Here is a 15,758-nt window from a genome sequence, read left to right as displayed (position 1 = left end):
AGCATCTATTGCAGTAGACGACAATTCAGCCGATCCTCCTCTACCATCGCAGTCGGAGACTCATTGAACATCATAGAACCGTCATGTAGTCCATGGGCGTCACCTGTTGTACTGGTAAAAAAGAAGGATGGCTCATGGCGCTTTTGCGTGGATTATCGGCACCTTAACAGGGTTACCAAGAAGGACGTGTATTCCCTACCTCGGATTGATGACGCCTTTGACTGCCTCCACGGTGCTCGCTACTTCTAATCTGTTGACCTTCGCTCCGGCTACTGGCAGATTGCCGTGGACGATCGCGACAGCGAGAAGACTGCTTTTGTAACACCCGACGGTCTTTATCAATTCAAAGTGATGCCATTCGGTCTATGTAATGCTCGTGCCACTTTTGAACGCTTGATGGACTCCCTTCTTCACGGTTTCAAATGGTCCACGTGCCTGTGCTACTTGGACGACGTCATAGTATTCTCTCCGACGTTCGCTACGCACCTCGAGCGCCTCTCAGCAGTCCTGGACGTTTTTCACCGAGCCGGTCTGCAACTGAACGCATCGAAGTGCCGATTCGGCCGTCGCCAGATTACCGTCCTTGGGCATCTCGTTGACGCGAACGGAGTGCAACCGGACCCAGGCAACATCTATGCTGTTACGCACTTCCCTGTTCCGAAGTGTCTCAAGGATGTGTGCAGCTTCATCGGCCTTTCTTCCTACTTCCACCGTTTCGTGAAAAATTTCGCGGCCATAGCATGACCACTAACCGACCACTAACCGAGTGGGGCGATAACGAGGCCTCTGCATTCTCGCGTCTTATCGACTTTCTCACAACGCCTCCCGTTCTGGCCCATTTCGATCCTTCTGCGCCTACCGAAGTCCGTACTGATGCCAGCGGTCACGGAATTGGCGCAGTGCTGGCACAACGCCAGCGCGGCAACGACAGTGTTATCGCTTGCGCCAGCAGGCTCCTGTCACCATCCGAGAGCAACTATTCCATCACTGAGCGTGATTGTCTGGCCCTAGTTTGGGCGGTTGCGAAGTTCCACCCATACTTATATGACCGACCCTTTTCCGTTGTCACAGACCATCACCCGCTTTGCTGGGTATGCTCCCTGAGAGATCCTACAGTAAGACTTGGTCGCTGGGCCTTACGCCTCCAAGAATATTCGTATACTGTCACCTACAAATCTGGCCGACTACACAAAGACGCTAACTGCCTGTCTCGTTACCCGGTAGGCGAGCCTGACGACACCGACAGTAGTGCCACCAACGGAATTTTCTGTGTGTCGGCCTTCGCTAATATCGCCGATGAGCAGAACCGAGACCTATCGCTGCGAATACTCATCGAGCGTCTGCGCTCTACACCTACCGACGCGTCCGTTCGCCGATATGCCCTCCAGGGCGGCATTCTGTACCGAAGGAACTTCGTCCCTGACGGATCTGATCTTCTTGTCGTGCCAAAACATCTACGACAAACTGTGCTCCTTGAGATGCATGACGCACCCACTGCAGGGCATCATGGGGTAACCCGCACGTACGACCGCGTCCGCCGCCGCTTCTATTGGCCTGGTCTCGCTCGCTCCGTCCGACGCTATGTTGCTGCCTGTGATACCTGCCAGCGTCGGAAAACACCTCAGGTGCTACCTGCCGGTCATCTCCAGCCGACCACCGTCCCTGTGGAGCCGTTCTTTCGAGTTGGATTACACCTCCTCGGTCCCTTTCCCACGTCATCCTCTGGGAATAAATGGGTAGCCGTCGCAACAGATTACGCCACCCGATACGCTGTGACTCGGGCTCTGCCTACCAGTTGCACCACTCACGTCGCGGACTTTCTCTTGCGTGACATTATCTTACTTCATGACACCCCGCGAAAGCTGCTTACTGACCGTGGTCGTAACTTCCTCTCGAAAGTTATCGCCGACATTGTGCGTTCCTGCTCCACTCAACAAAAGCTGACTACCTCATACCATCCTCAAACCAATGGCCTGACAGAGCGGTTAAACCGTACTCTTACCGATATGCTGGTCGAGTACGTTTCCAAGGACCACCACGACTGGGACATCGCCCTTCTTTACGTGACATTTGCATATAATTCTTCCCGGCACGACACCGCCGGATTTTCTCCATTTTATCTACTCTGCGGTCGCGAACCAACCTTACCCCTATGCATGGCCCTTCCTCCTCCTGCGATCTCAACAAGCGAGTACGCGCGCGATGCCATCGCCCTCGCCGACCATGCAACGCTAGCTTGCCCGTGCTCGACTGAAGGACTCGCAAACCACTCACCAGCGTCGGTTCAACGCCCGCCACCATGACGTGCAGTTTTCGCCTGGTGCACTCGTGCTCCTGTGGTCGCCCTCTCGTCACGTCGGACTCTCAGGAAAGCTCCTTTCGCGATACACAGGGCCCTACCGCGTTCTCCACCAGATGACGCCTGTGACGTACGAAATTGCTCCTGTGAGCTCAACCTCGTCATCTAGTCTGGCATCTGGTGATGTAGTGCGCGTCAGTAGGCTGAAGGCCTACTACACTGATTCCGAGTCCGGCCTTTAGTCGCTCCGGGACGGCTCTTTTGCAGCCGGGGGTAGTGCTACGGAATAGTATTTCCAATGACGGAGAAGCGAGCAGTAAGAAGACGACGACGACGACAACTGGAAGCTAGCGTGGGCTGTTGCCTCTTGGCCAAGTGCGGCGTATTACGTTGTAAATATAGTTGTATATAGCTTTTCATCTGCGTCTTCTTACGTAACAATATTCGATCACTAGGAATATAATTATGTTATGTGGAACCTACCATTTTTTTAAATTCCGTAATAATTAAATATCATCGCTCTGTATATATGAGCAAAGTGACAATTCTGATGCTAGAACCTCAGACTAAACTAGTTCACAAAGCCCATAGGCTACGGGCCCATGTGCCGTTTCTCACGAAACACATCAATGAATGCCCTTGCTCTTGTAACCAAAAATAGGTGTATTACGGCAAAAGCAGTGGCATGTAGGTGTTTCTCCCAGAAGAGTCCAAGGATCAGAGCAATTAGGTTTTTTTCCGCCGCCGCAAACCATGAGTTGGCTTTCCAGTGGCGGACAGGTCCATCCCTGTGGGACTGAAAAAAAAAAGGAATATATAAAAAGCGGGAAGTAAGGTAAGTACCGTTTTCCTCCCTCCTAGAAAATAAACATTTGTAGAAAAACACAGAGTAGCACTTGAATAATGCCTAATGCAAGGTTGAGCTTTCCAATGGTTGATCGTGTTCGTTCCGTAGTAATGCTTTCGTCGAAGGACGGCAAGAGGTGGTTTAAACCACCTCATATCATCTGTGTTCTTCACAGATGAGAAGGCAAAAATAGTCGCGCAAAATAAACCAGGACGAGATGAGAACACAGGACTGGCGTGCTCTCGTCCTCGTTTCTATTGCATTGATATTTTTTTCTCCTTCTCAACCATGAACCAACTTGCCGAACAAAACGTTTTACTAAGCCGTATTCGCATACTCTAGTGACTACAATTTGCTTTAGCCATTGGAATGCGCAGTTCTTAGTTTCTGACACTTAAGACCGTTTAGAGAATCACACAAGATTTTGAGTAGAGCTCCACGGTAATAATGCATTAACTGACCATACTACATTGTGATTGTTGGGTATTATACAGCGTCAGGAGTAGGTTTTGTCGCTCTCTTTAATGTTTCTTGTGTTTTCTGGGTCGAATAATATCAAATATTAGAGTAACAAGGACCAACAACAGCAACAACAGCAACAACCGCTTCACCTTGTCTGAAGGAGCAAGCAATACATGGCACGCGCTCTAGGCCACTTCTCTCTCGTGCTGTACTTGCTAAGTTCGCCATCTCCACACTTGCTCATGTGCACTTGGACACTCGCTTTGCAACCCAAATACTTCGGCGATGCGTACTGAAGCGCATTAAAAACGGCGGTGGACCAAACAGCGTTACTGATAAATGACACGTCTAAGTGGCACTTACCTCTGTAGCATGTTTACTCCCCCCCTTTCTAAACCGCCCCCATCGCCCGTCGGCCCATAAAGCGGTGAAGGCACTTTTGTGTTTCTTAAGGACGACGGGTTTGTGCGACCACCTGTGACTATTAAGGCAATTTCTGTAAAACCACACGCGGCAGCTAACTTGCCGCAATTTCCTTCTTTCCTTCCCTCCCCTCTCTCCCTGTGATCTTTGCTTTCCCCTTTCCCATTCCCCCGGTGTAGGGTAGCCAACCGGACGTTATTCTGGTTAACCTCCCTGCCTTCTTCTTTTCTCTTTCCTCCTCCTCCTCCCTCCCCTTTCTAAAGGTAACTGAAGCTAGGCGAAGGAACTGCCAACATACGTTTGCAAGTATCGATATACCTCTGACTAGTACCACACTTATCCTCCTTGACGTAAGCCCACGTTGCCGCGCATGAGCGCTAAGTGGAAGGTTTCGCGTCTCGATCAGGCTGTGGTTTGATGTACAAGCTGATATTTATGGAGCAAGTGAGAGAGAAACAGATAAACGGGATGAAAAAGGCAGGGAGGTTAACTCGATGAGATTCTGGTTTACTACCCTGCAGTAGGGGAAGGGTGAGGGAAAAGAAAGACTGAAAGAACAGCGGAAAGAAAAGGCCAGCCAACGAAAAAGGAATGCAGGGAATGTCGTTGACGTCCATGAGAATATTAGTGTCTCCAATAGGCTATTGAGACGTAAAAATTTCAAGATTGCCTTCACTGTCTGGTGGTATGATGACTGTATAGTTCAGCAGTCCAGGACTGTCTTCTCCAAAAACGGCCGGTCGTCAAGACGGGCCACTGCGGTGGCGAGTGACTGCCTGTGTGCGCTGTATCAGGGACACTGACGAAGAACGTGTTCGATAGTGTCCTCGACGCCGCAGTGGCCACATGCAGCATTACTCTCCCATGTAATGCGGAAAGCAAACAATTTTGTAAACACGACGCCAAGCCACAATCGGTGAATTACCGTTGTCTCGAGTCGGGATAGTCCAGGTAGAGGCTGAAGTTGCATACAGGTTAGTGTTTCAAGTAGGTTTACGGAGAATAAATAGCACCGTTCTAAATATATTTGTCTCAAACGTGTCACAAAATAAACCCACCCGGAATTCACAATAGCGCTTTCTTCCGTACTGCTGTAATAGTATGTCCAACATGATAATTAGTTGGCACTTGCTCCCACGAACAATTCTGATGTCAAAGATTTTACGTGAAGGTGTGTCCTGTGGTAGCACGCCTTAGCTACACTAAATATGGCTTAATGCACCACACTGAATGAAGATAGCCAAAGTTGTAATATCATCAAAGAGCATTCTACATAGCGACACAAATGTTCCACCTTGATGACTGGACATACATTAGTATTTGCAGAATCTTACATACTTCCCAATGTGAAAATGTAGCTTCAAAGTTCTTCATACCGCTAGAGTACTAGGCATCAAACCGGTTGCACCGTACGCCAATATGTTTATTCGACTACTGTGGAGCAACCACGGAGCACCGCGTAATTTTTTGGAGCCTAAGAAATTCCTTGTGCCCTATTCACAAGCACATACAAACACTCTCTTGCGGGAGGCAGACATATTTTTTCAGTTTTTTCTCTTGACGGGGAGAAAGTCAAAACGAGATGCAAATTTTGTAAGACCACTCAACAGTGGTCTTTACAGCTGCACTGGAAGTTCGGAAGCAAGTAAAGGTACTTGCGTCATGTATATGGTTGGAAACCTTTCAGGCCGCTTCCATTCACACCTTTCTAGTGCTGCCTGAACGCCAAATTTGCATAGCATGACAGATTGTTTATAAGCAATTATTACCTTCTTGAACAACTTTAAGCTAATTGAGAGCACTCTTTTATGACTGACATATTTAAATATGAACTATATACCGGGCTTCCCGCGTAGCATCAGCCAAACTTTAAAAATATACGAATGCCATGTAGCTGGACAGAACCCAGACAGTGTTTTTTGTAGTTGATTGGAGATCCTCAGAATAATTGTTTCATACTACCTAATTACATAATTAGTCCTAACTAATCCTAACTAATTAGTCCTAACTAATTTCTCTAATATTATATTGAAATTAGATGTGTTATTGACGGCATGTAGAGCAACGTGAAAAACTCCTTATACAGCTTTCTGTTGCTCAATACGTGCTACATAAAAGTGTTTTTCCGAGCGTGGAAGCGGCCAATCGAGCGGCCAATCGCGCCCTCTAAAATTGCCCTCTAAATATATGTTTTTTTTTCAACTCGTTGCTTGTTTTATCTGTCATCCTGTGGTGCAGGTAGTTTTTCGATAAATGTTGCAGATTGTTCCCTGAGGCAGAGCCTTCAAGAAATCAACTGAGGGCAAAGCCGTTTCTTCCAAAACACACACAAAATTTTAGTGTAACGAACGAAAATAAAAACACATAAAATAACCATTCAATGAAAACTTATAACCAGAAATATAATACGATAAGAGCTATAACAGTAGCCGCAGCATTCGAGTTTGGGGCCGATTATGAGTGTGAGCATGCATGCAAGACTTCGACGCGGAGGGGCGGAGATAAGGTGGCGAAAGAAGTGGCGTTGATCTCACAACAGCGTTGATATAGTTGACCGATGAGTCAACCTCCAAAGCGTGGCATCCCCGACTTGAAGAGGGTACGCAGTCGGCTTGGCGACACGGGCAGATGGAGGCGGCGTCCCGGCCAGGCAGCTGGGTGCAAACTCGGGCACGTCGCCCGACTACTCGCACCCTGCCTGTAGGCGCAGAAGTTCGCCGGCCTTAGGTATAGTAGTTTGTGCTGAGTAGGAGTAGCAACGCCTATAAACAAGATGCCAGGAGCTCCCTGTGGGCTGAAGCCTTGGAGGCTCGTGTCCCTGTCCGATCGCCGATCTTCACCCTGGCGTCGCTTGCTCGAACTGTCTCCCTCTTCCGCCAGTGCGCCTCGTTCTTCTGCCACTCTGGCTGATTTGTCTTTTCCTGATTGGCCCCTGGGAATACCGTGCACTTTCCCGATTGGGTCATTTTCGTTTTTGTGTTCTCTTGTTGTGCCACGCGTGCTTGACGTTCCTCAACGTGGTCGTCAACGTTCGGTAATGAATTCCCCTCCGCGCAAGCAATCAGTTGTCTTCTTCTTTCTGTTCTTCTACTACGGTAGTTTCGCGCACTTCTCATATAACAAAAGCCCTTTTTTGAAAAAACTTTTTGTGATAGAAAAACTGCCGCTAGCACTCGACCAATTTAAATACATGTTCTAAACACTCATTGTGAGTTCACAATATTGCACTCTACTGTTCCAGGAAAAGTTTACAGGACAACACTCGCAAGCCCATGCACATACACAACAAACATTCCAACAAACTACAACAAAAGAAAAACTTTTGTATTACGGTAGCATAAAATAATAATAGTATTGCACGGTGATGACACCACCTTACAAAAGTAACATTAGGAGGCGCCGGTTTGTAGGCACTGTAATCTACTCAAGTAGTCCGGATCCGCATACTTGGAATCCTTATATGCTCTATCTGGAAGGTAGATTCCTGCAGTGCCAAACTCATTCGCAATACCCTACTGTTGAGGCGTTCTGCCTATGAGCTGATGTATGAGCTGATGCAAGTGTCAGAGGTGTAACTGCGGATTAGAAATACACGGCTTAGATTGCGAGCCATCATTACGGGTCCCGATGCTAGAAGCACTTGTTTGAGTGTTTCGAAGGCGTCTTCTTTTTTGCTGTTACAACGGATTTTGTTCTTCTCCATTTTATTTGTCATTTCCGTCAGCAGCTGGGCCTTCTCCGCGTAATGAGGAGTCAAATTACGATAGTAGCCCACGAAGCCGAGAAAAAAAACGTAATTGTTTATTACTATCAGGTCACGGAGCTTTTGCAGTATTCGCAATCGTGTCCTCCACCAGTTCAATGGTTCCGTTATCTAGTCGACGACGCAACAAAGTTATCAACGTTATGCCGGATTCGCATTTGTGGGGCTTGATTGTCAGTCCAGCATCTTGGATACTATTCAACAGGCAATGGAGGGTTTCTGTGTGTTCCTGCCAGCTCGTCATAGTGATGAGAACGTCCTAGATGTAGTAAACTATGTTTAGGATGCTATGACGGAGAATTCTCATGAATGGAGTAAACACTGCAGATGTTGTCTTGATCCCAAACGCCATGTAATGGAAGTGGTAGTGTCCTAATTGAGTGGAAAATGCCGTTTTTAGCCGAGAACCCCTGTCTAGTGGTACATGCGAGTATCCTTTAGTGAGGACAAGTTTGGAAAAAACCTCTTTGGGCCGGCTTCAGCAAACACCACATCCGTGCTTGGTATGAGTTCTGCGTTGGACACGAGACCATCATTGATGCGACGGAAATCAAAGCAAGCAGGATAGCTCTGGTCGGGCTTTTTTACCAACACCAAACGCGTGTTGTAATGAGAGTCAGACCATTCGACCGCACCTAGCCGCAACATATCTTGCACTTCTTTGTTGACTATTTCCTTCATTAAGAACGGTAATGGAAATTGGAGAGTGTTAATTGGTTCAGAGTTTGTCATCTCAAGATGACACTTAGACAGGTTCGTTTTTCCGGACACTTCGGAAAAAGACATCTTGAGGGGTTAGGAGTCTGCGAAGTTCCGCACTTTGACTTTCCTGAAGGTCACTGCCAAGTTAAATCGCTCCTACACCCGGCCCTTCATTTGCCTTGAAGGTAGGTATAGGTATTTCGGTCTCCTCCTCCTCCACCACTATGAATGACGCTTACTGAGGGGACCTTTCCGGTTCGCGCTCCTCATGGCCTTTCAGCATATTGATATGTATGCAACAGCTTTGTGGTACCTTTCATGCCCAGCTAGTAGTAAGAGTTGTTTGCCCTGTGACCATGAAATGCCCTTTCCAGTGCATCAATAGTTTGTTTTTCGTCGTGGGAAGCAAGATCATGGTCTCCAACTTTCAGCTGATGTGCCCTGCTTCCGCGATGATAGTACTTTTTCTGGGTCATTTTAGATCGCGACAAGTTCTCTGTAGCTGTTTGCGTCTTTTCCACACAATCACGAATGTCCAAGACATATGCAAATGTTTTCTTGGCTTCATCGCATAGGTTGTCTCCTGTCCATAACTCCTTAAGCAGACTGAGCGGGCCTCCGACGCGTAGACCGTAGATCTACTCGAAAGGTGAGAATGCCATCCTGTCTTGAGGTACGCAAAAGTAGGAGTGCTAGCAATCGGGCCCATGACTTTGGTTCTTCTTGGCAGAGTTTCCGTAGCATATGTTTCTGTGTGCCATTATACCTATCCACCATACTATTACAGATTGGATGGTAAGGCGCCGAACTAAGATGCTTGATAGCCAGCAAATAATTTAGTTCTTTCATTAGGCCCGATCTTAAACATGAGGCCTGGTCACAAAGTATCTCGCGCAGAAATACAATGCGAAAAAACATTTATATCAGTCCTTTAGCCACCGTAGCCGTATCGATCGACGGTAGAACTATCGCATCTCGATATCGTGCGGCGTAATCTACGAGGCTCAGTATGTATCGGTTACCCTTATTTTATGTGCGCTTCAAGGAACCAACCATGTCCACTGCCACTCTATCAAATGGAGTGCCTATTAAAGGCATGCGACCAAGAGGAGCCTTGCCCACCTTGCTCTTAGGATACGTTCGTAGACATGTGTCGCCAGAACGTACGCATATTCTCATTGCCTCTTGGACTCCCGGTCAACAGAAGGGTTCTAGGATGCGATCCATCGTTTTCTTTATTCCTTGGTGCCCCGACATCAGAGTTTCGTGCGCTAAAGTAAGTACTTGGCCAGCTAATCTTTGAGGAAGTACCACTTGCGGGGTCCATTTGCCTAAGAGTAGCCGGTAATGGCGATACAGCACTCCTTGTGTTTTACTTCTAACAAGAGGGATGAAGACTTTTTTCTTGGCACACTTGGCCAAGTTTGTTCGTGCAAGAATCTAAGGTCTTATCTTCTACTTGGAATGCGATAAGGTCACTTCTGGTCATTTTTAAGGTGTTGATATAGACCTCGCATGAGTTCGGTCATAGTTTTCGGGTCTCGATGCCGACTAGCAAATGATCAGGGGAATCGTCTTCTCCTTTGGCTCCTTTCCCACCTGCTATACAGCCGGCAGAGGGCTTCATTTCCATAAGTCTTTCTTTCTATGTTTATCTTGGTCATGAACTTCCCTTGATCCTGGTGCATTTCCGACAACTAACACAAGCAGACGACGCTTGCTGTGTGCTGGAAGTGCTTCAGTGTAGTGAGAAATGCTTGTTGTGCATTCTCTTTCTGTTACTTTCTTTTTTATAGAAACAAATTAACTAACACTCCAACTATTACGAACACCATTTGTTCGCCATAAAGATGGCAAAATTATCGATGATACCCCCTGGGCAGCCAATCGCATAGCTCGCCTTAACGACATCATAACGGTGATTTATGTCATACGGCTAGGGGCGGCTGAAAATTCCGCGGAGCAGTCTGCTGCGATTGGCAGCGATGTACATTTTAAAACCTTGTAATAAATTACACGCTTTACGCGGGGCACTTAGATGCATCAATTAATGATCAGAAGGACCTGCTCTAACCATTCAGTATGTTTGTAAAAAAATCGCCAAATCGTTTCAGGGTCCCTTTACTTAAAGAAAGTAAACGCTGGTTACCAAGAGTACGTGAGAAAAGATGGCCGCACCTAGAATACTTTGGAATCTTAACCACTTATTATGCAAGCACTCTAGAACAATGCAACTACATGTACGAGACAAAGATGGAAACAAACCGGAAGCGGACGTGGCAATAAATTACATTCGAAAAATAACATCAGAAGTGTTTAAAGGCAATCACGAGATTGTTTTTGAGCAAGAGAAGTAGAGCATGAATGAGAGCCAGATGGAAAAGGAGCTGGTCCTAAGAAAATTCAACTGAAAAGAAGCCGAACACAAAATTCCTAAGCGCACAACTACAGGGCATGATGATGTTCCCGTTAGGCTGAATAATGAACTTGGAGAAAAAGTAAGGAAGCTCTGGGGAAAGCAGCAGAAAAACCTTTAAATATAGACGAATACCAGTCAGTTGGCGAAAAAGTAGAATGAGCTTCATTTGTGCAGGCAAGGGGGCCCAAGAAAGACCATTGGGAACTAATTCCGTCTGTAAGATATATGTTGGCTAAGTAGGTGATTAATTTAACTCTGCAAGCATGGATAGAACCTAATAGCATGTTGTGAAAACTTCCGAGCGACTTTGGAATAGGTAGGCGTCTGGGAATATAGCTTTTGTGTTCTTACTAAATTTATTGAAATATGCAGTGAAGAAAGATATTGAAAGACACTCTTTCAATATGCGGGATGCAAATGAGAACTGGTTTCTAATTCGTGATAAACCAACTCTGTTGAAAGATAAACACGCACCTAAGGTCACCATTACCGCATCTACAGAAAGCACATGGTTCACAAGGCACGTGAAACGATACATAAATAAAAAGAAACGGTTTTACGCAAAAGCTAAACTGACAACATCTGAACACGATTGGAACAACTACCACACACATGAGCAACTGTGCAAAAGTGTAATTGAATCAGCGAAGGACAAATTTTATAATAGTGACCTTTCACACATGTTAAAAAACAATCCTCAAAAGTTTTGCGGGTTGCTAATCCAAGTTACAGTTCAAACTCCTCAGTATCCATAAATAAAGAAGGTAATCTCGTTACTTCCATTGAAGTAGCGGAGGAATTTAACCAATTCTTCTGCTCAGTATTCGTACATGAGGGCCCCTTACCTACTGACCTACAATTCCCAACGCTGCAATCAACTATGCCTGACATAACTGTCACGCCAGAAGGCGTATATTCTGCCATAGACCGTCTCCCTACTAACTCAGCACCCGGCCCCGATGGAATATGTCCTAAATTGCTAAATATAGCAAAGCCTGTAATATGCCCCATCTTAACCGCAATTTTTCTGCAATCAATACATACGGGCTGTGTCCCAAACGACTGGAAAATTGTGCTTGTCATACCCGTTTTCAAATCTCGTGACCGCCATCATGAGCTATCGGGCTAAGCATTTATTTTTTGCGAATCAGCACGGCTTCCTCCACGGTCGATCTTGCGAAACACAACTGTTCGAATTACTTACTGACCTTCATTGCGCTGTTCATGCTCACTCTAAAATAGATACCGTATTTGTAGATTTCGCCAAAGCATTCGATAAAGTTCCACACAAACGTCTAATGAAAAAACTTGGCAATCTGAACATTAATTCGAATGTTATCTTTTGGATTAAACATTTTTTGGCCAATCGCTACCAATCAGAATTTGTTAATGGTCCCCCCATTCATCAACCCTCTCCCACTTTAAATCTGGAATACCACAATGATCCGTACTCGGAGCTATCTTATTCTTAGTTTTAATGACATAAGTAATAACCTGAGTTCTACGGTCAGATTGTTTGCAGATGATTGCGTAATATACATGCAAATAATTGAGCCTTCTGATCCACTTCAGTTACAATCAGACTTAGACAAGATTAACAATTGGTGCGCGCAACGGCAAATGGAAATTAATACCTCGAAAACAAAAGTCTTGATTTTTACCACAAAAACTGACTCCCAACCTTGCCATTACACTCTAAACAACATGACCGTCAAAAGCGCGGCAGTTTGGGTGAGTTGGTACGTCATGACTGTTTTAAGCTTGTAGCGCAGCTCAGAAAGAGCAAAAAAAAAAAGGGAGGAGGTAGGGGTAATCAAAGCAAGCGGAAAACAGAGCGAGCGCTCACTCTGTTTTGCGTTCCCTTTGATTACCCCTACCTCCTTCCTTTTTTTTTGCTCTTTCTGAGCTGCGCTACAAGCCTAAAACAGCATGACCATAGAATCGGTACCTGTCATAAAATATTTAGCGATCCACATAGCATCCGACCTTTCATGGAACATTCACATAGATACGGTCATTAACAAGGCTTCTAAAACACTCGGATTTCTCAGACACAGTCTGCGTTTAGCTAATGGAGACACTAAGTTATTAGCATACACCACATTAGTGCGCTCGCATTTCGATCACGCCTCTTTGATTTGGAACCTGTACAAACATACTTAATAACAAAATTGGAGTCTCTTCAAAATAATGCCGCCAGATTCATATCGAAGAACTACTCGCGTACGGCAAGTGTGACTGAAATAAAGAAAGCTCTCATGGTAGCTCTTCTTGAAAGATGTAGAACACTTTCCATACTGTCCTTTTTCCTCAAGTTATATCAAAGCCACTCTTCCTTTGCTATGTCCCGTCTCACGCCAGCGCATCGCATATTCCCAAGCATTGACCACCAACTCAAAGTCAAACCCATCTTTGCTCGCACTAACCTTTTCTTTCATTCGCCGCTCGTCCTAACCATCCGTCAATGAAATCTTCTATGGCACCATTACATCTGTCATCGATTACGAAGCGTTTGTAACCAGCCTGACACGTCACCTTAAGCTGTAACCTTCATCCTTCCCCTCTCCACATTTCATACATGTGTGTATATATAACGCTACCCTCTGGAACAATTGAATGTTTGCTGATGATTGCTGCTATGTGTCTTTATATATTGTGTTTCTTTTCAACATGCTGTTAATGGTCACCGACTTCTGTATACATCGCAGTACTGCGTGGCTTTGTACTTACTGCTGTCGCCCTCCCCCCCCCCCCCCATGTAATGCCTGCCGGGTCTTTAGGGCAGTTGAATAAATAAATTCAATAAATAAAAGGACACCCTTATATGTGATATTTTTAGATATTTCCGGATCATATGACAACGTAGTCCGCAACATTTTGTATGATATTCTGGAAGGAGAAGGCTTAGGGAAATACAGTATACAGCTTTTGAGGGAGATTTGCTGACAAGTTACCGCTTGCGTTGAATGAGAAGAGATGAGGTTAGAAGATAAAGTTCATATCACTAATAAAATGAGACAAGCTTGCCCTTTATCCCCGTTCTTGTTTACAATACACATGGTAAGGATAAAAAGGGTGCTAGAGGGAAACAACACCGGGTTTAATCTTACATACAAACAGGCAGATACAACAGTGGAGCAGCAGCTTCCAGGTTTGTTTTATGTCGATGACATTGTGTTGCTTGTTAACTAGCAAAGTCATATGTAACGTCTGGCTAATATCTGTGCACAGGAAGGGGTTGAATTGGGAATGGAGTTTAGCGTTAAAATCTGGTTTTATGGTATTCAATGAAAACAATGAATAGAGAATGTCAATTAATGACCAGGAAATACTTCGGGTAAAATAATACAGATGCCTTGGCGTACAGAAAAACGAAGGCAATAGATATATGGAAACGCAGGAACAAACAATATTATCAAAGGGGAAGAGAAGTGCGGCCATAAAGAAACCCAAAGCGCTATAGCGATACATCAGGTACAAGTTGCTCCGGTGTATGTGAAAAGTTGTAATGGGCCCAGGACTTCCAGAATGTGGAGATACGGTTGCTTGTTTGAAGTCAGGCGCAGTCGGACTAGATGGCAAGCAAAAGTCAGTAGGGGGCCTCGCATTGTGCGCTCACGGGAAGACCACAAATGAAGCTTTGCAGGGCGACACGCGCAGGACAAGTTTGGAAGTTAGGGATGCGCAGAGCAAATTGATGTAAAAGAAAACAACTGAGGAATATGAAAGAAAGTAAATGCGTTGCGAGAGAGTTCAGGTGCTTGTACAGGAAGAAAGTTGACTCATAGTGGGGGAAAAGAACTAGGAAGCCTACAAGCAAATATGCGACTGGTAGCATAAGCCACATGGCAACAAAGAACATATAGCGGAAAGTCAGAGAGGCTGAGATAATCTCATGGCTGGCGGCAATGGGGAATAAACCTGCTATGAATAAATATTTAAGAGGAAAAACGAAATCAGGAAAGAAACAATTTATTATATTTCAAAGAAAACCTCATTACTTTTCGAAACAGCATCAGGATTCCTTAGAACACGCATTCACAAAGCGAGATACAACAATGAAGGAGGAACATGTGCTTGCTGCTTTAAAGCTAATGGAAACAGTGGAACATGTTTTACTAGAATGTGAAGAAATCTGTCCAGCGCTTCATTACGCAACCGCTGTCCTCGTTGAAGCCCTTGTGTTAAGTGAGAGCAGGGAGGAGGTAACTGTATTCACAATAGAGATTACTGAGAGGTGATTGGAGGCTTGGGGGCAAAAGAGTAGGGAGACCACAAACGATGAAAGCGTACAAAGCCAGTGTTCCTAATTATGGTTCAGAAAGTTTGATGCCAGGAATTTCTTGGGTTTTTTTATAAGGATAGGCAGGAAATAAGGCTAAATAAGAGCAAGAGCTTAGTGGCGTAATGCACCGAACCGTTTTAGACGGCGCGCTCATAGCACTGATTGATCCATCCATCCGCGGCAGTGGCGACGGTATTTGAATTAGCATCCCTAGAATGCCTGAATAAAGGCTTCCGTGCCACTTTGCGGACATTCAATAAACACAATTTCCCGTTTAGATTCCTTATGTACTCACACAAGCATGGCTGCATATAGATTGAAACACGTTGGATCTACTGCAGTTTTTTATAAATAATGAAAGCTACACAGACCATATTTAATGGCACAAAAATATAATTAAACCTTCTCCTCACGACAATTTCAACCTCTGACCTAGATAAGGGAAGCTCAGTACGTTGACACTAAGTCACGCCAGACCTTTTTTCTTTCTTTGTTACGTGGGAAACACCACTGTAGGCACCACTGTAGGTTAACTGAGGCATACAACTCCCAACTCCC

At 45.4% G+C, this 15,758-nt stretch overlaps 1 protein-coding gene across 6 annotated transcripts in view; it reads right to left on the bottom strand.

Annotated features, from left to right (window-relative positions):
- LOC135904793 (uncharacterized) overlaps nucleotides 1–15,758 on the bottom strand; it is a 173,258-nt gene that overhangs the window by 12,274 nt on the left and 145,226 nt on the right. For all 6 annotated transcript variants that reach the window (XR_011507427.1, XM_065435770.2, XM_070522311.1 and 3 more), the window contains one exon: nucleotides 2,970–3,095. Coding sequence is in view for 5 of the 6 variants with exons in the window: in XM_065435770.2 (XP_065291842.1) it covers nucleotides 2,970–3,095 (126 nt within the window). In the remaining variant the exon portion in view is untranslated. The remainder of the gene's footprint in view (nucleotides 1–2,969; nucleotides 3,096–15,758) is intronic.

The sequence above is a fragment of the Dermacentor albipictus genome, chromosome 7 (genome assembly GCF_038994185.2).
Source record: "Dermacentor albipictus isolate Rhodes 1998 colony chromosome 7, USDA_Dalb.pri_finalv2, whole genome shotgun sequence".
NCBI lineage: Eukaryota > Metazoa > Arthropoda > Arachnida > Ixodida > Ixodidae > Dermacentor > Dermacentor albipictus.
Note: the sequence above shows the minus strand (reverse complement) of the source record. Positions and strands in the feature narration are given on the sequence as shown.